Source organism: Odontesthes bonariensis, chromosome 18 (genome assembly GCF_027942865.1).
Source record: "Odontesthes bonariensis isolate fOdoBon6 chromosome 18, fOdoBon6.hap1, whole genome shotgun sequence".
In the NCBI taxonomy this organism is placed as follows: domain Eukaryota; kingdom Metazoa; phylum Chordata; class Actinopteri; order Atheriniformes; family Atherinopsidae; genus Odontesthes; species Odontesthes bonariensis.
In genome coordinates this window covers 10,930,152-10,955,523 of record NC_134523.1, presented here as the reverse complement: position 1 = coordinate 10,955,523, position 25,372 = coordinate 10,930,152, and the positions used below count along the sequence as shown (strand labels likewise).

The window sequence follows — 25,372 nt, the reverse complement described above, 5'->3', positions numbered from 1 at the left end:
AGACAAAGATTAATGATTCCATAAATGTTAATTTAAGATTAATTGACTAATTTATAGAAAAAAATCCTAAAGAAAAATATAATGAAAATAAGGCTAATTTTAATGAGGGGAAAAAATTGTCCCTGTCCCCGCTGCCCCTGACTGTCTTCTGCCTATGGGGTCTCAGCATCACATTAATACACACAGCCCTCAAATGTATATGAATTAGAGTTGGTAAACAAAAGTTAGATTATAATGTAAAACAAGTTCTGAAAACCTGTCTTTTTGAGTCACAGAACCATAATTTAATTCTGACAAAATAAATTGAACAGGTTAAAGGACTCAGAGACACATGGACATTTTTTGGTGAATGTGCATTGAACACCCACAAAAATCCCCAACTGTTAAGAATCTGTTCCTCGCATTTTTCCAGACCCAAATGGTTATTTTCTTTGAAAATATTTTCTCGGGACTTGACCATTCCAAGAGGCTACATAGATGTATTAGGCGGTTAAAATGTAATCATGTCAGTTGGCTGCTGATGAAACAATAACATTTCAATTTGGCCAATTACGTGGTTATAGGAAGAGTAAAAATACCTTTACGGAGAAATTGTATGCATGATTGCACAAATCAGTCCACAGTACTACTGCTGTCAAAAAGCAAAGCATAGCATGCTTCTGTTTTTTAGTGACTGTCACCATGTTTTCTTTGAATATTTTCATTTCTTTCACATTCTGGCTCAAGGAATGAGAGAAAACACAGATTCCCACCAAATGACATCAGACAGCCCCATTCCTTGGCAAAGACATGGACCTTCTGGAGCTTTTATTTATCACGAATATCGAGTTTTTGTTTATTTTCCCCAGGCTCTCTGGAGTTTGTTGTGTGCATTGGCTCCGTCTCCTGGTTCAACTTCAAAGGCCATGTTCTTGTGTGCTGTTCCTGCGACTTGTTGATAGAACTCTCAGGGTGAGGTTATTCACAGAATTGGTGAAAACCGCCTGAAGCATCCTGTTTTATTATGAGTTCATTAGCTGAATCCCTGTACAATTTTCTTTAGTTCGTGTTAAGATGTATTTGTTACCTGTCAGTCTGCAGTGGCTACATTTTTGCCCGTGTTGAGGCTATAGCAAGAGATAAACCGTGCCTCTATTGCTCTCTACACCTGGAGGAAGTGGTCAGAGTTAAAGTTAGGGTAAAGTATCAATTTTCACACAAGACTAAGCTCAAAGTAGCTTCAGCTCAAAGTATGAGGTTTTATGACAGGAAACGAGCACCCTAACAGTTTTTGCACTATATATAAGTCTTGAAAGTAGAACAAAAAATAAACCACGCTGAATGTCCCTATGACATGTCTCCCCTCAAGAACTGGACACTTTTCAGTGTGATGAGGCAATCATGTGGATGGGAAAAAAACGTTTTCACTTAAATGGGGCATTTTTAAACAGGTAAAACAACGGTTTATCTGGATCTGTTTTATCTGCATCACACCAGGAAGCATTCAGCACTGAAGTGGTGAAGTCAGACGTTTGGACAGCTGGGCCTCAGGGTACAGGGGAGGATGTAGAGAGATTAGAGAATCTTGATTAAGAGAAAGTGGGCTATAGAAGGAGGAATCTCCTTCCATCTCTTCATTTCCTTGACTTAACCCTGTTTTCTTTCTGTGCCTTGATCTCATTCCTAGAGATACAGACAAGGACAGGCCTAGCCTCCTTTGACTTCTTGTTTTCATTCAGGCAGAAAGAAATCGGACAAGATCTCATTGTTTCAGTGCTTTTCTTGGTGCTTATATTCACTGTAACATCAAACAAAAATCAAATGGAAAACTGGGTCTTCAACTCAACTTTACATTCCTTTTTGTTCGCTAAGTCATCTTGAATCCACAGTTTTCTTGTAAGACAACCGGCGTCCGGTTTTGTTACGTTTGAGTTGTAATTCTTCCGCACTTCGCCCCCACCGGGGGCTTTTGTTTTCACCATGTACACTCTCAGACTTGTGATGATTGGCAGAGTGATGGAGTATTATCTTCCCTTTCCCCATCAGTATTACAGGAAGTGTCTGTCTGATTTCAGGGAAGAGTTGTTTTTTTGCTGAATCTTCACTGACGTCAATGTAAATTAGAAGTGGCTAGAGGATGATATAAGCTTATTTTGAAAATATAAACAGCTTCTGATGGTCTCCTTCTAATTCTGAGATGAACTTTTCAGCCTTCACTTCTCCCTAAGATACATTCGACTAAAACTAACAGTGAATCATAGAGGGGTTGATTAACAGCAAAGCTGCTAGACAAACATTTAGAGAAACCATGGGAAAGTTACACACAGAGACACAGCCTGATGTGAGGAGTGAGCAATGCTGACTGGACAACAGTCTCTGCATGGTGCAGCAGTAGGTTACCAGATGTGAGTGTGTCTGCATTACTGATTGTTCCATTCAACACACACAAACACACGCACACACACACACACACACACACAAACACACGCACACGCACACGTGTCCTTTGATTTTGCACCAATTGGTTTCTTGCAGATATTTTACAAGACATTAAAACAAGCCAACATAACTCTTACACCTTTCTCCTTACTGGAAAAGAAAGTGCTGAGCTTGTCTTGACTGATCACACACAGTTGGCTTGTAAAGTTAATGAAAACATAAATAAGATAGGCAAGGTTGCCAACTTTGTGGCACATGTTTGGGGATATATACCAACTTCCTGAAATGAGTCTTTGTCAGCAAATTTTTTTGTGAATGCACCCACGAGCGTCTTATATGCTCCCATTTTTTCTGCAGGGCCTTGTAATGACCTTTTATCAAAAAGGCAGGTGATTAAAGTTAAAAGGAGAACAAAACATTCTGGGAGCTGTCCTAACAAGGCTTTTTTTTCCAAGAACCACTGCAGTCAAGACAATAAACCTCTAAAATCTGCTGCATAACTGATGCACTAACTGAAAGTAACGTTTTGTATTGCTCATAGATAATGCTCATGGCTGTCAGAGGCATTGAAGCAGAAAAATATAGTGTAACACACACACACACACACACACACACACACACACACACACACCATTTTTTTTTACATTTCCTAGAATTCTACCAGGGCTGCAATTTCACTGACCCTGCTGATCCAGAAATGTTCCCCTTCTTTTTAGCTTTGTAATCAAATACATGATATATTTAGGTTTACATTGAGTTTGTTCAACTAAGGGTCTATTTTTTTGAGGTAAGAAACCTTAAAAAATGTGTAATACGCAGATATACACATGCTTGTTAAAGAAAAGTATAAAAAGCTTCGTGTCAGGTGCCATAGTTGTAAATAGTTGGCAGTATTAGATGGGATGATTAGCCAGTTGCAGTTAGCATTAATGCTACTTGAAAGTAGAATTATAGGCCTAAATTCACAAAATTTCCCCCATGCCAGAAGAAAGTATAGGACAGACAGAAAGAATGTAGCTGTGAAAACCTTTTCATTTATATTGCTTGCAGCAGGACTTTGTCAGCTAGCTTCTCTCAGCTGTTTAATGGAAGCTATAAATAAACACAAACTCACTCTCTTTTAGTCCTGTGAAATACACTCAACAATGCACAAATTATAGCACTGCCCCATGGTTGAAGTTGTCCTTATTTTCAAAGTGAAATTGAGTCTTATGGATTCATTTCTTAAGCTAGGTGTCAGCAACTCTGTTGGAACACACAAGGTAAAAGGTCATATACATTCATTTGAATCAAGATAGGTGATGTTTTTTTATGGATAAATTGTTAATAACCATTCATTGTTATTAATAAGGATCACAAGCAGCTCTTCACAACAACAAGACAAAAACAGGCTTTTGACAGCTTTGGACACAGAAGACAAAGTGTCACTTGTCTTCTCACCTTTCTCAAACAACTGTATTTTGCAATACACATCTTTCTTAAACGAAAAAGCCACTCCTGTTTCAGCATGCATGACAGTTGTTAACTTGAACCTTTTCTCACCAACTGACTAACTCGGCTGTGCATCAGCTTACATTCTTGGACATGTTTGTCATGCTCTACTATGACTCAAATGCACCCGCAATGAGCAAGGAGCTATAGATAAGAACCAGAGTCTTCATAAAAAGATACATACAGGCCTTTCGTGTCTTTATTTAGACCAAAGTATGTGTTTATTTCCTATATGAAGTCTGCTCTTTGAGGTTGGTGGTTAATAATGTTTATATCTGGTGCAGAAGTTAAAGACAGAAGAGGAAATTGCTTAAGCACATTGTGTGAACACATTGCGTGGAAATTTTTTTCTAGCACAAAACATTCCAGTCTGGTCATGATAATTATTCTGTTTGGTCTTATTAGAGATATGCCGTTAATGATAATGTGGTAGTTCAGTTCAGCCTGTCATATGGTGACCCAGCAGAACAATGTAAGTTCGGCAAATATCAGTTTAACCGCGTGTTCGGGGGGAATTTAGAATTTTGGAGCTGTGTGAACTCAGGCCGAGCATTGATACTGTTTCTGGAAAAAGCCAAACCAACATGGTGTCAAGGCAGTTTGTTATTTTGTCACATTTAATCTATTAACTTCTGTGCAGTACAGTTTTACTTTAATAAGTTGAAAATCTTTTCATTTGTGACCGGTGAGCTTGTTTTGGTATCAGAAATTTTTAAAAAAAAGGTGACTTTAAACTGATTGCTAAGTTTCTGTGTTTTGTCGGTTAATTTTAAGCTTTTCAAATACAAGCATTTCGTAACATTTCATCCCCATTTTGAAGAGATAACCTTAAACCATAAGTATATTATTAAAAAAACTTGTAAAAACCCCCAAAAAGGTTTAAATTCATCACATTAACGGTATGACTCTACATTTCCCCATACAGTGGTAGCTGTTTACCCATGCATAGTAATAAGACATCTTACGTAGACATCCGAAGGCAAAGAGAAGTATAATAAATGTCTGCTCCACATGTTCATTTGCTCAGATGGTGTTGAAGGAATAAGTTAAGGACCATGGTCAGGAATGAGCTGATGGTAATGGTTAAGGTTAGGATGGTAGAATACTCCAAAGAAGTGCTCTGATAAGAACAGATAAAACCCTTTTGTCAGATCAGAAAAAGGAAAAATAAATGGTAAAGGCAAAAAAAAACTGCATCCATTTGAAAGTATTGCAGCGTAACCAAAATGGAAAATTAGTCATGATCGAAAAGATTTATTACATTCTTTGATGCATTCTCGAGTTGTCTCCAGAGTAGGCTTAGTCAAAGGGACATTGTAGCATCTTAGACCAAAGGAGGACTAAAACAAGAACACATGTATTTGTGCGCCGTGGTGTGGTAGAGAATTGAGTTCACTGTAAATCATCTTGATAGGGGCCTGTCTACACAAACTGTGTGTTCCATAATCAGAGGGAACTGGCAATTACTTGGAGGACACAAAGATGACTCCAAATTTTGGTGACGCTCCTTCAAATCTTTGTGTGAATAAGCCACTGTTTGCAAAAATACTTACATCAGCCTCATGAGGTGAATATGCATGAATGTGGCAAATAAATCTGTTCAAGTTTAGGGTGCACTATGAACATTGAACACTCATTGAACGCATTTATTAACAACAGGAAAAATTGTTTGAGAGTCAATAATTCTCACGAATATGCATAATAATACTTCTCAACAGTATCCATGGCCTCCTTTTTCCTGTTACAGTGTCAGGATTTGGGTTTTTTTCAGCATCCCACATAGTTCTTGTTTATAAATTTGCAAGTTATTGTGCAATTTGCATTACAGTTTGAATATTTCAAAGTGCTCACATTATAACACACTTTGACGTGTAAGATACTTCGACCAGTGTCAGGTCTATTCGCCCCTCAGTCGTCATTGTGGTTGTGTAGTAGATTGTAGAGAACGACTTTTGGAGAATGACTTTCTTCACCGGGCCGCCACAGGGAAGTTTTCCATGTTTTAAAGACGCAGCTGTTGTCTCTAAAAGTTGTCTTCATAGTCAGTGTTTGCGTTGCTGTTTTCAGGGAGCACGTACATGGATCTACTTTTCTTCTTCCTTTGCTCCGCTCGCGGCTGTGCAGGGTCGCTAGAAAAGGACAGGTAGGCAGCGATGCTGTTCCTGACTCCGTAGCTCACCGAGTTGTCACCACAGCTGTCTGTGCTGACCAACTGTTTCCTGTAAAGAGTGAGAAGAAGACGTGAGTGATGATCCACAACTTCTTCCGCTTTTGTAAAAAAACAAGTAAAAGTTTGAAAAGATGAGACAAACTCAAAATCAGATGAAACAGTCATGACTGCTAGAATGTTTTTTTTACAGTCTAAGGATTTTCCTCCTTCGAATGATAGTTAACTGGACATAATATTTCATTTTTACATGTCTTTATCTTCATTTTACGTTTCTTATTGTTTTTCTCTTTGCAGTGTCTTTGCAGTCCTTTATGTTTGTTTGGCTTCATTGTGCGTCACTTTCTTTGGTTTGCATTTTTATGTAGTCTTTTTGTTTGTAGTTGTTTGCCTCTCTTTGTCACCAGTTTGTGGTTCACTGAAATTTTATTCTGTGAGTTCACATCTCTTTGCTGTTGCTTTCTGCCTCTTTGTATTTGTTCCACTAAATCGCTTCAAACATGGTCTCTTGACCTTGCTCCCGGGACATTTTGGACTCCTGGATCTTCCAAGATCATTATTTGGCTTTAATCACGCTGCTTAATATTCTTTCTTGGTCACTTCCATACCTGTCTACTTTCTTCCAGTCAAAGTTGCGTCGCATGACTACAGATGGAGGTTGAGTACTTGGAACTGATGGCTCAGGGCATGACAGACAGGGAGAGGTTAGCATACAACAAATCCCATCTGCTGTGTCTGAATAGGAAAAGAAAGAGGAGTAAAGAACAGTGTTAACAAGTAAACACACAACAGTCAATTAGGCTGTGTAATTTGTGTTTAGCACTGCTCGACTGCTCAAGCAAATACATAAACCAAACATGTGAAGGGGGCAGGGTTGAAGACTTCAACCATTAACAATATGACTTTTTTTTTCCGCTGTTTTCGCATGAGTGGTCATTATCAGGCATGCATATTGAATCACATTTCCTGTTTGTTCCAAAAATGTTCATCTCAGTGCAGGAAATAGAGAAAGTATACACTGATAAGAAATGTTTCTATATTAAGAGCATGAAAACATGGTTTTCAGTTAGTGGAGCTCATCTGGGTTCCTACTTATATGGTGGGCTTTTTTTTTCATACTTTTCTCTCAAACAGATTTCTGAGTATTGACGCTGTCTCCACTCACCAGAATAATGGTTGATCATATCTTCAAGGCACTGGAAAGTGAGACTCGGGGAGATGTAGTACCAGCTGTTGTCCAGTCTTAAGATCCGATAATGCTTTATGATCCTGTGATTCACTGAGAGCGAATACATTCCTGTACAATATGACACATAGCATAAAAATGATCAATGTAGCAATAGCATTTCATATGCAAAATATCAGTAATGATTTTGGTGTTATTGCGTCCAACATTTGAAAAAAGAAGTCAGCTTTCACAGGAAATCACATGATTAGCTGCGTAAAAAACAGTCAGTCGCCCATTTAAATATAGCTTAGACTAAATACATACAGTAAATGCAATTAAACTCCTTAAAGCAAGTAATGAACTAAATATAAAGAAGATTACAGTCCTTGGCTACGTTTAAGGGATCTATTCACCCACTATTAGTACAAAACGCCTTATTTTTCCTTTGCTATATCCAGTAGCTTGCTACTGTTAATGCTGGTTCATATTGTTTTGAGCAGAGCAGAGAAAAACTTAAACTTATTCCCTAAACATATTTATGTAATGTGCACTTCATCTTTTGATTGAATTTGTTTGTTAATATTAATTTTGTGGGGGTCATTTGAAATGAAAAAAATCTCCATGTTCTTGCCATGATTGCATTAGAAAGAACTGTGTGGACAATCTGCCCCTTCCCAATAACACTTTAAAAAGGTAATAATACTATGTTTACATTAAGTTACTTTTCATTTCATTTGGGAAGATTCTATTCAAGTCATTTCATCATTGTGACTGTTTTTCTCCAAAAAACGGTTTGTGTTAAACTGGTGCTTTTTACATCTCTGATATACACGTATAGATCTAGTCCTAATGTGAATGTCTGCACGAAGTAAAGACAAAAGTAACTTTAGTGCCAATGCTGTGGTGTCTAACTCCTCTTCTTTTTAGTCAGTGTGTGTTATTATATCATGAGTTAACATGATCATGCTACAGAAAACCTCACTCACTTGTAATTCCCCGTTTTTGAGGTCTTTGTCTCTGGAGATTTGGAAAAAAAAAATACGCTTGTGTTCTCTTCTCGAATCTGTCCATTAAAGTCAAATCTACTGCCTACTCAGTCTCAAGTGGCTTGCTGTTTTCCCATTCTGTGGTAAGTTCAGCGAAGCGACGTTATTGCATCAGTTCTGTCATTGTTTTTAGCTGATACAATAAGCCTTTGTGACCATTGTAAATGATCTAAGTTAACATTTCTTTCTTTTACTAAGTCCCTTTATTCTTAATATTAGTCTCTTGACGTTCAAATACATTAATTCTGTGATAACAGAGCAAAATGAAAATAAATTTTTTTTTCATAAAATTTAGTTTATTGCACATTTTGCAGTGGGCTGCACATGCTCCTACCTCTCTCCGTGCTGCTCTCTCGAACCAGAAACGAGCCCACTCTGTTCCCAGGTAGATGAAGCAGCTCTTCAGCCTTCTGCCTCCCAACCCCCTCAAATAACCAACTGACAAAAGAGCAAACATGCAATGAGTAAAACAGAAATATTACTTTTGGCACTTGCAACCTCGTGAATAAAATAAAAATCATCCATTAACCCTAAAATCAACACGTATAGCCCTAACACACGGCACACATCTGTGGTTTTGGGTCATCAATATTTCTGATTACTTCTCTTAAAGGCGGTACATCTTAGAAAACTTCAAATGAATACTTTATTTTTGCTGTTAGTTTTTCATTAAGTGTATTGAGACCATCTAGGGTTGTGTGGGAATAAGGATTTGCAGTAATTTGACTCACCCATGGTAAACCCTTGCCACATGGCTGTTGGGTATGTAGTTCTCCTTCCCTGTCTCAACAGAGCGAACTCTCCACCAATAAGCCTCTCTGACCACCATGAAAATACAAAGAGGAATTAACAAGTGACCTTTTACACGACCATTTCCCCATTGTGCAAATTTTAGACCAACAAGTTACTTGCTTTTGTTTTAGCAATTCTATTTCCTCGTAGCTGATTTCAGTCTTTTAAAAGTGCGCTGAGAATCGGTAATAAAATAAAACAATGATCGTACCGTGCAGTGACTCTGAGTTTCTGCCCCATTCTGTAGATGGGCTCGCTGATTTCAGCAGAGGGGTAGTCCTGGAGTACTACCACCATGTCATCGTCTGAATCTGGTATACAGATAATATTGGGAGCATGAATAAACACAGACAGAGTCACTGAATTCATCTCAGTCATAAACTTTGATTTCAGTGTTTGTTGGTATTTGTTTGGGAGTAGCTCGGTATTCCGTTGCATGATTGAGACATTACAAAAATACATCGACTGCAGAAAATGCATAATTATTGTAACTGAAACAGCTAAAGAGCACTTTCCCGCTACACTTTTAGCATAAACTTGCATTACAAATGTTTTGTCTTTCTGTTAATTAAAATGAATAAGGAGGTCTTACCTTTTAGAGCGCTGTCAACTTTTTCATCTTTGACACTGTTGCTTGCATTCAAACGCATCATATTCCCCATCCTTCAGAGGGACCAGACTCCAGCCTGAAGTCAGCACAGACACAGTAGGTCAAATTCTATTTTTTTCTTTTATAACACTCTACTTCTTTCTCCTGCCGTGCCATAAAGCCTGTACCTCTCTGTTAACTGATCATCGAGCTCATCCCATCTCATCTAACATTTTCGATTCTGAATGGGGAAGCTGAGGCTTGATGTTATCGAACCAAATTTTCCATTGCAGTGTCTAGTCCGGCGTACTGACAACTAACAATAATAATGCATAGTGACATATTGCTACATCAAGTTGACAAAGTGCAACATACAACTCATCTTCTGCAATCTGATTTATCAAAAATGAGTGAGTGTAATTGTATTTCGACAGCTGTGATGAACAGCAAACAGTTACATTGCGAAGTGTTCAGTTAGCTCGAAAGGGAGAAGTAACTGTTCCGTCTTTACAGAAGCAGTAGATGCAAAATATAGAATAGAACAGAATTTGTAGCTCACCACATGTGATTGCTTCAAGTGTAGCGATAGAGGTGTCGGCCCAAATGGAGCATTGTGGCCGCAGCTGGCTTTGGTACGAGAGGTGTACCAGGTTAACAGGGTTTTACAGGAATGACATGTCACCGTGTGTGGCAACAGCTCTGCATTTGACTGCAAGCTGACTTCCTGTCATGAAATGAGGAAGAGCAAAGGCAAATGTGCTGTTGAGACGAACAGCATAAAGTGCAAAAACAGAACGCACAACGGCCCCCTCAGTGTAGTTATTTTGAGTGAAAGCACTATTCTGTTTCATGAGTTTAATTTTATGATATCCCTCATTTATGTTCGAAAAACAACAACATGAAAGTATTAACAATTATTAAGTAATTATCAAGATGAAAGTAATCATTAGTTGTATCCCTACAATATCACAAAAAAGAAATATCGCTGCCAGCAGCAATGAGCATTTGTGATGGCAACTTGATTGTAATGGACAAAAAGTTTTGTGGAATATTCAAAAAGATTGTATCTTATGAAAAATCTTTTCATCTTTGAACAAAACTCAGCAATTAATTTTAAGCCTTCAACCGGGAGTGGCTGGAGTCTGTACCACCTACCATTGGGTGATAGGCAGTGATAACAACAACAGCAACAACAACAACAATAATAAGAATAATAAGAATAATAATAATCATAATCATAATCATAATCATAATCATAATCATAATCATAACTTGAATTTATGTAACACCTTTCAAGGAAGTTGAAGGGTTGGATGAACAGCTAAACAGCTAGTTGTTTAAAGACCACAGTGGAAATGAGTCTTAGGGGCAGATGTAAAAGTGTCTGGAGTTGGGGTGTGACAGATAACTGGAGGGAGAAAGTTCCAGACGACGGGGGCTGCTACACTGAAGGCTCTGTCCCCGAAGGTGCGTAGTCTGGTGCAGGGGACAGAGAGTAAACCTGTGTCAGAGGAACGCAGGGGCTGCGATGAGATGCGTTGATGGAGAAGGTCAGATGGGTACTGGGGGGCACGGGCGTGAAGGGACTTGAAGGTGAGAAGGAGTTTGTAGCGGGTATATCCTGGAAAGGTTGCCAGTCCATTACACAAACAGACATCCCCAATTTCAATCCTCTGGTGTATTCTCTCTGACACCACCTCACCCAGGTGTATCGCTGGCATTCCTGGCCACAAAAATAACCAAAACAGTTCAGCACAACCTGCTGGATGAACTTGACCATAACTTGTTGCCATAACTTGTTGCTCCTTACTGACAGAGCCCCATAAGTGATTACTTATGTCTGTTAATTGTCTAATCCTTTAACATCTTGCTGACACACCCCATACATATTCCCGGTCAAACTTTTTTTTTTTTGCCATAGCTGATCAAAAAGGCCTAACTTTAGTTTTGAAAAATAACATACACTCTGGAAAGATGTTAATTATTGCCCAGTTTACTGTCCATGAAGTTCAATATAATATTAATGTCTAATCTATTAATGATTAAGTGTTGTAAACTTAAGTAAACTTATCCATTTGTCTTGTGCCACTGAGTTTTCGAAGTTCTGACATATTTAGGTGTTGGCAGAAACCACTGAGCTGTCAGTTCCTCTTGTTGACCTCTTTATTATTAAGTGTTAGTGTGTGCATACCAAAGGGAGAGCAAGTGTGGGAGGTTCTGTTCTGAGAGTAAAATATTCCTCAAACACAGAGTTGATAGACACATAAATCCGCATCACATTATGTCTAAACAGCTAAAGAGCCTTTAAGGTAGAAATGAACGATTTGGCAGGAGTAAAAACAGCCACCGTGGTTTGGTTGGCTGGTGGCCAATGTCAGAAGCCAGGACTAACTGTTGTGGTTGCCAAGAAGGAAGGAAGTAGTCATTTGTCTTTAGATGAAAATAAATTCACGATCAGCATGAGTGGTGGCAGAGCTCAATTTCATCTTTGCAATTTGCAGCATTTCAGAGTAGAATTTACCTGTAGTTTGTTGCTGTGACTATCTTTGTTTCAGTTCCTGAAACTATAGTGAAATCATAGCCACATCTTACAGGTAGATGTGACATAGTTTACAATTAGTACATCGATAGAAAATAAATTAGATTTTAATTTTATATAGCGCATAAAGTCTCTCAAGTAAGGGTACTGTTGATAATATGACTGACTGTCTAAAAGTAAAAAGGACACAATAATGACTGCAGAGAAACGACTGGAGGCTTTATTGTGTTACTGATCTGGCCCTTGATATGTTGGTGCTAGTATCTGATGGGGCGGAAATTTGAAATGAGAAGACAACCCACAGTGGGTGTCAACTTATCTGTCTTGACACAGTAACCCAATGCTTCAGCACATCCACTGGAACGGTGTTATTGAGCTAAAGCTGACAACTACGTATCCATTTTAATTAACATATTACATATATAATTACTATACACTGAAAACAGAGTGAAATAACACTTTGCGGGGAAAGAAATACAAGGCAGAACAGGATACTAGCTGCCGCTTTGTTGTGGTCTTTTGTTTTTATACAAAGGGAGCTTTTTGTTCATTACTGAAGCTTATTATTAGCTTCAGTAGTCACAACTGAAGCTAATAGTTTTTAGGCCCTTACACGCATAATACTGAAGACTTTTTATAGCACTTTTCTTACATGACCACACAACTTTTTATGTTCTGTTTTTCTACTCAGGTCCCAACTTTTGTCACTGACATTGCCATGGCCATTTGAAGGATTTATTAATAGCCAAAACACAAGCAAACTGGTGAGTTAGTCCACGTTAACCACCAGCTCAATAGACTCTTTGTTAGATGGGTATGAGAAAGTATCTAGTTTTTTAAGGCACCCATGGGGCCCTGAATTGCTTTTATTAATAACCTTTGACTAAAACTAAATTGGGCTAAAGTGTTAATTTATTGAATTTCATGGAGAGAAAAAAAACACATAGCACATAGCCTGCACATAACCTAATATGTAGATCTTTTAGGGATCCATGTAATGGGAGAATACCAAAAGTAATGTGCTTTTATTAAGAAACCCTACATAAACACACCCAAGCAGGTGTTTGGAGGAGTTTCACCAGCTGTAAAGGTAATATTATACCGCCAGGAGCTTTCCTCACAGATGATTGTTGAAGAGTTAAAAATGATTTATGTTCCCGAGCCAGAGTGTAACACATGTTGGAAGTTGTTCAACTTTGAAGATTATTTGTAAGCAGACTCTCTGGGCAACTCGGTCTTTCAATGTGTCTCGTTAAGACACAAACTCTCCGTCTGTGGCTGAGAGTGGCCGCTTGCCAGAGGCGGCTGTGGTGTAGCCTGGATGTGTTTGAACATTTCAGAAAGTGACTCCCACACCCTCTGTCTAAAATGACTAAATTACTGACTCTAAGGAATTCTCATCATAATTTCTTTCTTTTTTTTTTTTTCTTATTTTGCCTAAATAATTCATTCATATGCCCTAAAATGTTTCTGTGAAACTCTCCACGGTTTTCTTCTCCTAAAAACAATAGACATTCCACTTGTTTGGACAAGCAGAGTCAGGCGACATGTGGTAGTTGTGCTTTTCAGTGTAATAAGCAGTATCTAAATTCAGAAGCAAATCTGACCCCACTGGAGTCAAAACCACAGGTTTGACTTATTTACATATGTCTGCTACTTTTTTTTCTGCCATATCATTGACCATAGACGTTTTAGCTGCATAGTTAAAACACTTGGAAGTAAAGATACTAATGCAAAGTACCTAAAATCCTTCATTATTTAGCCTGTAAATGTTAGAACAACCTGGGTACTGTATGTGGCTCATTCAGGTATCTGAAGCATCTTATCCACAAAACAATCTGCGCAAGTAATCAACTCTCTCTCAGCCTCTTACATCTTTTATTGCATACTTCTGAGCTTTCATAAATAGGTCCATGAAGAATTTCAGTGGCTGTGTTATTTCTATTTGCTTATCTAGTAATTCAAAACAACTATAATGGAAGCACATTTTATTCCAGAACCCACTTCAGCAGAATCATTTTGGTTCCATAATTGAACAAAATTGTATTAAAAAATCTGAGCCTGTATTCACAAACCACTGCGTGTCACAGAGTTTGTGAAAAGAGACGGCACAGAACTGCAAAGTTGTCGTGTCTCTCACATTTCCTGGCAGAGTTCCTCTGCGAATCATCAAGAAGAGTTTTTAGACCTGAAAACTTTTCCAGACCTGAAACATTCATTCCAGTCTACTACAATAAATGAGGCTTAACTTAATGGCTTCGGAAAGTTTTACTCATAAGAATTACATCACTGACATTACCGTGAACTGCGACCACCATTAAAAACATCCAGTTCAGCACCATGTGATGCCACTTAAGCAGAGGTACTTAAAAGAACCGTGACTGGATCCCCTGCCAAAATGACCAACATGAAGAGAAGTTAATAATGAAAGTGGTTTTGGGATGCCACCTAATCTTATTCATATCACTGGAATCCTTTCACCAAACCCTTTTTAGTGTAACATACGGTCAGCAATACCCATGAATGTATTTCAGTACATATCTAATATGTACAATTCAATATTCATAAACACATGTTTTTTTCATACTTCAGAGCTGTCTGTGGGTCTCTTTAAGGCTCCACCCTCCCAAAAAGCCAAGTTTGCTCTAATTGGTTAGATGGCCTGCCAATTTTATTTTTTTCAAATAACAAAAGAGAAATAGCTGTAGCCCTCAGAGAGCTTGGCCGGTTACAAAAACACTGAGTTCAAAGGCCCGCTTGAATCGGAGTTGGACAAGTTATTATGTTAGACAAAGACAATATTTTCTTGTAATTATGCGACCATGAGGAAATTTCTCTCATAGTGACCATTCATTTTTCACATGTGTAGAGGGAATACTAACAAAACAAGCGGATATTTAATTTCTACTTGGCTAGAGCACCACAGGTGAGATGACAACACCCTGTCGTTCTGTGTTGGTTTCAATTTGGTTTCAAGTTCGAGCTGTTTCTGATTGTCCCTCAGAATTTTAAGCAGATCTGACCTGTGAACATGCAGTCAAAACTTATGGGAACATTAGCCACATCCCCAGCACAATGTGCTGACGTGAAAGGATATTACTGTCATTAGAATAACAGAAATCCACTGACTCCCTTGGTTTTGCTTTTGCAGCCGACGGAACATATGAAGATCTTTGCTCATGTCTGAGATATTGTAGTTAGCAGCTCTGGTGAGTAGCATAGATAAAGAATATTGAATTGTGGGGCAGTTTTGTTGACACAGAATATTGACAAAGTGCATTTGCTGTTCTAGGAAAAAAGTGTACATTACTGTAGTCTGTTAGATTCTTACCATACACAGATTTGACATGCAAGTGTGTAAATTCATGATAAGTGTGCTTTTAAACTGACAAGTCTCCCTGCAGTCTAATCCACTGTGGCGTGCACTGCAGAGAGTGAAAGTGTTCAGTGTGAGACTAACATTGAAACTCTGTAATCAGTGAGTTCCACCTGTGTATTCTGGCAGCTCCACCCTCAGCCTTCACATGCACGTTCACACGTGCATACATCAAGCATAATGCCAGCTTTTACATTCAGGGCAGGGTAACTATCTGTTACCTTGCCAGCCAGCCCTGTTCAAGCCCATAATGAGAGTCTGAATCAGTGGCCTCACTCACTCCCTCCAACAGTCCAGATGGGAGTTAGCTGTTTATCGCCGTGTCATCATCTGTTACCCAGTCATTACAGAGCAGTGAGTTATTTTCATGGTGTGGGTATTTACTATGCACCTGTGAAAGTTGTGTTCATCCACCTACAAACATGAAGGCATACTGCTGTTTTTAAGACATGTAAATCCCCAAAATGCCCCTGAGCCAGATCTGATAAAGACGCTGATGCTGTTGTCAGCTTTGGTGTAGGCATGTGTTTGCCAAATGGAAACCAGAAATGAGTGATAATAACTCTGTGGAATGCAATCACAGTCTTGAGCACATTTTGTTACGCTGCTGTAATGCTTATTGACTATCATGACAGAGGGGTATTTTTTCTTGAGAGTTCTTTGTACCATGTACCACACATTGAGTTAGTTGAGTTAAATTGATTATGTCTTATAATCTATCTATCAATCAATATAGTTAAAGGTGAAAATGGATATGAGCGCAATTAGCTGAGCAGTCATGAGCGAGCAAGCGTTACAAAATGAAGGAAATTTCTCAAAAAGGGCTCATTTTCAAACTCTTTTGCTGGCAATCTAGGCACATTATTGACCTGCTTACTCATTATTGGATTAGTCGGATTACTTCTCTGGGAAACAATCCACAGGGGGACTTTGAAAATGTGTTGCCATTTCTTGTATTGATTATCCATTTATAGTAGCCATCTAAGCTTGTCAGCTGGCCAGATAATTGATTATATATATCCTGCAGTGAATCGGGGTGGAGAAAACCTCCATTGTCACTTATTCTGAATGTTTGATGAAAAAGATCAGGTTGAAAATCCGACTGTGACAAGTGTCTTACAGCAGACTGAGAGATTCACATCTGCAATAAATGGCTCTATGAAGATTTGTTTTGAGATAAATGAGTGAGTGTCTTAAATCTGAGGTGTAATGTAAAGGAAGTCCAGTTTCCTTTCCTGTGAGGCACTTAGGTTTATCTTGACCTGGATGTCTAAGATTTTATAGACAGAATGGGTACATTTCAGCTTTTATAGGCTTAATGTAACAATGAGGAATGTTGAAAGTCAAATGATACAACTCTGAAGAGATTTTTTTTTCCTTCTTGAATTCATAAACACACCCTTTCATATTTTTTTCCACTCCAGTTTTGTTTCTGTACAGCCCTACTTGGTCTGGTATGTCCACAAGTTTCTCATGGCTAATTTTATGGCTAATGTTTGATGAATGAAACAGTGGGAATTCTAGACTGACTCTTCAATTCTCACATTACATTTGAGCATTTCAAAATGCACATAGTATGTTTTAGTATATCTTCAGCAGTCTTTGAGTTGAGCTTGAATGACTTTTATTTGCATTCTGGCTATGTTGCAGCATGCCTACTTATTCCTCTGCAAGGGCATGATCCCCAGGTGGAGGTATGTTTTTCAGTGCCATTTTTCTGTCATTTTATTGGTCTATAAGCAAGATTACGCAAAAGCAACAAAGCTGAATCAAATCAAATTTGTGGAGAGGTGGGGTATAGACAAATGAAGAATCCATTTAATGTAGCTGCAAAACTTGGTCACTTTCCTTAAAGGTGGGGTATGAGATGTTTTCTGGAGCATTTTTTATCATATTGTCTGAAAACCTCCTTACGACCCCATTGCACCCACTAAAATAGAATGTTTGGGGAAAATATTAATATTTTAGTCCATTGTAGAGGGTTTAGCAAGAGGAAATGTCTGACCAATAGAAGTAATGATGAGAGTTACTTCTATTGGATTCTGACACACCAATCAACCGTCAGCCCCCCTCCCCCCTTCCCCCTGCGCGTTCACAGACTCGTGACTCGTTCATGTGTTTTGAAGGCGTGGTTTCGAGGGGTGGGCTGAAGGGTATCGCAAGCCTAAGCTGCCATATCCACACGTCGAGAGCACACGCTATATATCTTAAAGATCGCGTTCTGTTTTTTTATATCACGCGTGGTATAAGGACACCCGTAAAAAGTGCCCCTTTTTACTCCTTACGGGACGCGCTGTATAATGCTTGAGCACGCGTGCCGAAATACACCACGCGTCCTCTAGATGACTAGTTTTTAGCTTTTTGTCTTAAGCCACTGCTTTTAACATCTTTGTGTGCCTAAATTGCCTTGTATGTGTCTTATTATTTTATGCTACATCATTTTACCATGTGTTGGACATTGCTGTCAGTGTTGCAACTGTACACTACACCTAAATGTCCTGTTTATTTAAATTTGCTGTGTTACCCTTATTATTTTAGGCTACATCTTCTATTACCATGTGTTGGACGATGCTGTCAGTGTTGCAACTGCACACTGCGCCTATGTCTTTGTATATTATATACATTTTGCTTCTTAACACTTTTAACATTTTTAATGCATCTTATTTCTTATGCTACATCTTCTTGTACCTTGCGTTGGACAATGCTGTCAGTGTTGCAACTGTACACTGTGCCTAGATGTCTTACCCTCTTCCTGCTTAGAGGCTTTGGTCAAAGGTGTCTGTGAAATGCAATGTAATGTGATATATTTCGGCACGCGTGCTCAAGCGATCTTTAAGATATATAGCGTGTGCTCTCGACGTGTGGATATGGCAGCTTAGGCTTGCGATAGAAGGGAGAGGCAAGGTTGTGTATTTTCAAAAATATAGCTTGCAGGAACCGTTTTTCCAAGATCTCATACCCCACCTTTAAACCTGTAATTGAGAAATTAGGCTTGATACTTTAACTGAAGTTCTTAATGCACCGCAGTGCATTCTGAGCACCGATGTTACAGTCTGAACGATGCTTGGCTTTCTGTGCAGATAGTCGCGACTTTAAAAACATTACACAAGCAGTAACCATTAAAAAGGCTTAAACTTTATGGTTTTGCATCTGATCTAATTATGCTGAAACTTTCCTCTTTTTTCTTTTTAGATAAAACTTTACAAGATTAAATTTATAAGAAGCCTTAAAAACTGTCAGTGGAATAAACTTTATCTATGAGGGGAATCATTCAAACTGATAACAGATGAACATTTGAGGCCTTATATCATCTGTCATCAGTGATGTGTGGTGGGAGGAATCTGACTCTGAGTCAGAGTGTCTAGTATCAAACGCTGCACATGAACATATGTCATGGTTGACGGCAGACAGTGCTAATAGAGATTTTCACAGTATTTCCCCCAGTGTGTCGCTGGCTCCACTTGCCTCAAATGAACAGCTGCAGAGCAGGACAGTATGAAGAAAAGGATTGGAGCTATTACGATGATTTCTTGACGCTTTCTTGACTACTTTCTTGCAATTTTTGTGTTTGGCAACGGAGCGCAACATAAGTATGATGCACTTGTCTCATTAAGTGGTCCCTGGATGTGCCTGAGTGAAGCAGAGATATGTTAAAAGTAAGGTATTAGTACTGGCTGATCCTCTCAGATGTGTTCGGCTTTAAATAACTTAAATCTAGATTATTAAGGGCTGGCCTTAAACCTACAGTACCCAATAGCTCTTGGAGCGCATTATTATGGTATGAGAAAGTATACAGCAGCCTTAGAGCTCAGACCACACACTAAGCTAAAAAAACTTGACAATTATTTTCGCAAATACTTACATTTCTCTTGTCTGCAGTTGGGCCACGAACAACTGGTAGCCTACTGATCCCTCTTTGATGCAGAGCTGCATCTGGAGTCATGTGTTGTCAAAACAGGTACTGCAGATATAATGGCCGCGCTGGTCAGCTAATAACACCAAGGAATGTCTATTATAAGTAAAAATTTCCTTAACAGCATGTAAAACATTAACCAAAGAACCTGTAGAGCAGTATTAGCTGATTCATTTCAGATCAAGCTAACTATAAAGCTATTTGTGAGATTTGATGATAATGACAGAGAAAAAAAAGCAAGAGCAGCTTTCAGCTTCACACTTCCGAGATACAGCCAATGCTGCATTATCTGAAGTTGAAGTTAGCTGAAGAAAATCAGAAAAAAGGCTGGTTAACCTTGGAAAGTTATCCCTGCAAATCCGAAAAACCTCACTGAATGACACATTTTAAGTTTTGTAGTGGCAGTAGCTTCAAACGCCCAAATGCAAGCTCTCAAGCACAGACAGGCAAGAGGTGATTTTCCCCACCATCCCTCCTTTAACTTTAAAAAAAATCCATTCAGACACCATGGCTGCACGATTCCTCCGAACCATTTGAATTTCTCAACAGATGGAACAGATAAGGGTGCCTGAGCAGCTATGCTGATTATAATCTTGCATCCTCGTAGACTTTTCATTGCGTTACTGATGACACATTTGATTCTTACATCCTTAAAAGCCTTAAAAAACTTTGAGATCAGAAACTCACCTATGAAATGCATGGCAATTCAATATGTTTACATATCTTCACATATAAATTTAATTTGGATGTTTGGGAAATTTGTGTTGTCCAACCATTACCTTGATACTATTGGAATGTAGATAAATACCTGCAAAAATGTCAATGAATGAATACAACCATAAAAGGGATTAGCTGGGCATAAAGCCCTGAAGCTGCCTCTGAGTTCTCTTGCCCTATCAACCATTTGGATACACGTGATCTTGAAGGATTGTGATAAACAGCTGGTGAACTCCATATACTAGCACAGCCACTATGAAACAGTGACAGATTTTGTTTCTGGAAGCACTGTTGATATGTGATCTTATTGTTTCTCAGTCATTTGTGCCCAGTGTTTTCCTACTTCATGAAACAGTGAGGCCTTATGAAGAATGGGCTTTTGGAGATTTTCAAAGGTTCATACTGAGATTTGCTTAAATATAACAAGCTGTTTTGGTATCTCAATATAACAGAATAGTGGGTTAAAATGAAAGCTTGAAAAAGAACCCACACAAAACACAGAACTGCTCAAAGAAATCCATCATCTTATTCCACTGCTATCCATCTTACTTATAAATCCTATCTTATCAGCTGGCTGATACAACACATACTTGGGGGGGGGGGGGGCTTCAGATAGTTTTATTCTTTGGCAACTTGGTTGCAAAATTCGGGCTGGACAAGTTCATGGGGACAAATGCAAGCATTTTGAAATTACATATCCCAAGGCTATAACTCTTTGGAGACAGGGGTCAGCCAGGATCAACACTTTAAGACTAAACATTCCTACTGTGGGCTTGGTCCATCCATCAAAAAAGGCCAGAACCCCAGCAGATCAGCCATTTCTAACCAAGACATATTCCAACACAGCGACGTGTTTTTGTTTTTCAAACACACAAGTCAATGTCCTCACAGAGTTAAAAAGGAACTCAAGCCAGTGTTTAGTTTGAATTACAGCCAAAGTCATACTGAGCTGAAATGAGCACGCCTCACTGGGCTGCCTATTGTTGATATACACACAGACACTAAAAGACAGCTTTTGTTAAAAGTCACGATCCGGAGAGCAGTCGGAATCTCGCAGCATCCTAAATCCCTCACGTTGACTACATGTCACCACATGCCTCCTATCTACCAAACAAGTGAACAAAGCACTGTAAAGGTGGGTGCAGTCATATTGTGTTGTGTACCTCAAAAGCTCAATTACAGCCATCTTTTAACTCATATATATGTAAATACATATACATATCTGTATGTATAGAGTTTTTCTAAATATGTTGTGGACAACTAGTTGTTCCATTTATGATACCATTTAATCTGTTATTGTGTAGTTTGTTTGCTGAGGACAGCTAGGGGAGATTAAAAAGAATGGCTTTAACAGGAAGACATTTTTTTTTAAGGCATAAATCCAGTCTTACTGGGCCAGACATTGGCTGCATGGAAAGAATTATGTTAAACATCTGTGTAAATAATTTTAATAATAAGCAAATTATTGTTCATTCCCGCCAAATAAAAAGCAACTTAAAAAGTGCCACGCAACGCCAAGTAAAGCCAACAGCATTGGAAGTAAAACCTAAATAAGTGATTTATTTATTTCTTTTCTTGCAGAGCCGTGACTGATTGAGTGACTGTAAAAAGTCTGTTTTTCTACTTAACTGCAATAGACGCATGAGTGGAAACATGACCTTTTGGTAAAAATATTCCCTGGAGAGCACTAAGTTACTTCTCAATGATATGCAGTGTGATCGCGTTTTTATCTGCGATACACTGTACAACGAGGCTTACTGATGCTAAACATGACAAGAGCCTCTTAATGGGTAAAGTTTACTTTAAATTGCATTATTGGGTACGTAACCCTTAAAGAAACCTGCTGAGTTTTTCCCAGGCTCAGAAATGCAACAAGTCAGAAATGCAAAACTTAGCCAGGTGAAACAGCCTTTTTGCCATTTTGTAACAAATTGCTCGAACGGTAAAAGGGATTTGACTGTTTGAACACCAAATTTAGTAGACAGACTACCTTCGGTAGACAATATTGATCCAAAAACTATATATGTAACAATTTTTAAAAAGAAAAAAAAATTGGGAGTCTGGATGGTTGTTTGTCTCTGTGTGACTCTGTGATGGTCTGGCGACCTTTTCAATGGTGTACCGCGCCTCTCACCCAATGACAGCTGGAATAGGCTCCAGCCTCCGCTGTGACACTGAGTTGGATGAAGCGGGTACAGAAAATTGTTGGAATATTGAATGTATAATCCTATTGTACTGGTCTCCAAAGAAAACATGTAAATGAGCATATTATGTTGTCATTAAAGTTCTTTTTGTATTTATCTGCCATGTTGTTTTGCTCAATTATCTGTGATCTGAAACCACCTGAAGATGTCAAACTTGGCACATTTACTAGAAATGATGTGTCCCCAAGTGGCCCGATAATGGCACTATAACATGAAAAGAAGCCTCTTGGACAATAAAACGAAAATAGAATTATTTATCTATTTCTGTATTATTATTTTTTTGGCACAATGTGATATCGACTTATTAGATCTTGACAGTAAATGCAAAACCTCAGGAATCAATTTTGACCACAAACACGGAAGACTGGTCATGTCCGACATTGATATAATAATGATTTTAAAAAAAGAATTGCAGAGGGAGAGGTTTGTTAGGAAATTTGCTACAACTACAGCTGTTTTTCAGCAATCTGTATTAAAGTCGACCGACTCTTCCTTCTTATCTCCTCTACATACATGTTGACCTGTTGTTGGATTTTGCATTGCTCTTAAGCATTCCAGCTCCCTCCTTCTCTTCAGCACAAAAAAGATTAGAGCAACAAAATTGTAGACAAACATTTTTGTAAGCTTGGCTCTTTTTAACTGAGCGTGTGTCGTGTTATGCCACAGGTCAATGACCATCAGTCATCTTGCATTGGATGGTAAACAACACTTGCAAATGCTTCCATCATGAGGAATCGTTTAATCTAAGACTGTTTTGAGTTCACGTTGGATTCTTGCATCTCTGGAACCCAGCAGATGTTTTCCTCGGTCCAGAAGACTCAGACCACAGCTATATAAAGACAGTGTAATTACTGGACCAGTCTGAGTACAGCCCGCTGTGCCCTTGCTCTGTCCCACACACACACACAGACAGACACACACATACACTTCCAGAAGCCACTTGTGTATTTTAAGAAAGCTCACATATGGCTCACAGCTTCCAGGTTTATAAAGTTCAAAATACATGGTTGGCGATGATTGTTTGCTTTACAGATATTATTCTTGTTTTTAGTTTCATTTGCTCTCGCTAATTTAAAATTTACTCAATTAACTGGACATAAACAATCTTTTATAAAACTGTATATACAGTCAGTAGGTTGTTTTTTTTTTTCAGCAGTACTTGTTCTAATTTTGAGCGGCTGTGCCTCAATCTGTGGAGAAATCATACTCTGCTATTTCAAGCTGTTTATAGTTTATAAAGAGCCGCCGGCTCCCACACTCTATGAAGTGGTTTCTTTCGTTCATCACCTCTGCAGCTTTTAGTCACCTCAAGGTGTTGTAAATTCATTCTCCTATTCTATTGGGGATTATCAACTACACTTGACTATGAAGCACCAAGGTTTCCAAAAACAGGGTTTGACTTCGAGGGCTTCTCTGTCAGTTAAAGGGATTTTAATGAGGGGATTGACAGTTTTAGCCAACGAAGCACAACTTTAGTCATATCGTTTAGTCACATTTTCAGTGGTCATGAGACAGATACAACATAGTACTCAGGGTTTTTTATTCTGGCAGTCATACACGTCAGTGATGCGCCCTTTAGTTTGCTTACAGTCAATAATTGATGATGGCCTATGGTTAGATCCCAATATCTGCACAGATTGAATTTTTGAGGCTTTAGGTATACAATGAGGGTTAGCTCACCACTGAAATGAATAAATGATAGACTGATCCATGCCTGTATCGTTCCAGATTATCTGTTTAAAGCATTTTGGGATGAAAGGAAGAATTTTACATTTGGAAAAATCTGATATAAGAAGTGCAATGGAAGTACAGATGATACAGTTAATACTGTAACCAACAGCCAGGAAAGACAGCTTTGCATAAAAAGTGGTAACGCAGAGTGATGGCAAGCTCGGCCTGTCATAGTGAATTGAACTGAATTGAATTTAACCAAACTGAATATAATCAACTTGCACTTAATCAAATTACACTGAATCAAATAACATTGAAAGAAATTTGGTTGTCACCATATATGTTATTATTGACCAATTTACAAACAGGTTTCATCTGTCCCCGAGATCATAATAAAACTAAAAGAGTGTTGATATATTGTTCAAATATTTGAGACACACTCAGTTAAGTCATTCCTTTTAAGGCAACATATTCTTTTTCTTTTAAAAGTGGGGTTGTATAAACTACCTACGCGAAGTAAGACTCGTATCTGCAGCTGTCAGAGCGCTCTCTCAGTTCAGAGAATCGGGAGATTTTCTGACGGAGAGGCTAGAGATAAAAGCAACTCAGAACGGGGCCAGCAGAAAAGCTCCTTTTTGGCCATCTAAAACAACTCAAAAACTCAAATTCAAAATAGTTACTCCAGAAGTAGCTCTTCACAGATCTGACTGCTGAAGGTACGATACTGACTACACATAAGTACTTCACACGACCTTAGAAAAAAATAAGGAAAATAAAGCATTCCTTTAAAATTTCTTTAATTCCTTTAACTAAATTATTACCCACTCTGAATTCAAATTAGCTGACAACCTCAATCCAATTCACGTGAGAGCAGACCTCCTTTTCATTGTGGGTCATTTCTGGTAAAAGCCAACACCATGGACGAAGATAGGAATGTTTGGCGCAGAGCCCTAGTTTCAGTTTGACTGATGTCACCTATTAATCAGTGCATATTGTGGGATTATGTAAAACTCCGCAGTTGTAGCTAGCCACTGGTATTTTATCGGCGCAGAAAATGGGGAACAGATACAGAGATAAGATGAGGTATTTTTTACAGTTCAGTGGAGAACAACAGCGTTTTTAGTGTACAAGAGAGATCACGTGTGACTCACAAGGACACAGACAAAGACAGACTGAGAAAGTGAGACATATAGAGAAAATCCAAAAAAATGACACGGTATCAGCTTGTTCCCCTTTATTCTTATTCTCGTTATTTATGTGCTGCAACTTACTGAAACTAGA

At 38.5% G+C, this 25,372-nt stretch overlaps 1 protein-coding gene across 1 annotated transcript; it reads right to left on the bottom strand.

The window, feature by feature from the left end:
• Positions 1–5,147: 5,147 nt before the first annotated feature.
• Positions 5,148–10,387, bottom strand: sla1a (Src like adaptor 1a). The gene is made up of 8 exons (XM_075449321.1): positions 10,231–10,387; positions 9,675–9,768; positions 9,294–9,393; positions 9,022–9,108; positions 8,625–8,728; positions 7,242–7,373; positions 6,685–6,811; positions 5,148–6,128 (listed from the first exon to the last, which is right to left on the bottom strand). Exons 2-8 carry the CDS (start codon positions 9,742–9,744, stop codon positions 5,933–5,935), a joined length of 816 nt encoding a protein of 271 aa, XP_075305436.1. The 5' UTR covers positions 9,745–9,768; positions 10,231–10,387; the 3' UTR covers positions 5,148–5,932.
• Between the last annotated feature and the right edge of the window lie 14,985 nt (positions 10,388–25,372).

Excerpts from the sequence above, each read along its gene's own strand:
- sla1a (XM_075449321.1), bottom strand. The coding sequence starts at position 9,744 with ATGGGGAATATGATGCGTTTGAATGCAAGCAACAGTGTCAAAGATGAA. Across the intron at positions 7,374-8,624 it reads AGAGAGCAGCACGGAGAGAG|GAATGTATTCGCTCTCAGTG; the intron begins GTAGGAGCATGT and ends CATATTGTACAG. Across the intron at positions 6,129-6,684 it reads GACTGGAAGAAAGTAGACAG|GAAACAGTTGGTCAGCACAG; the intron begins GTATGGAAGTGA and ends CACTCTTTACAG.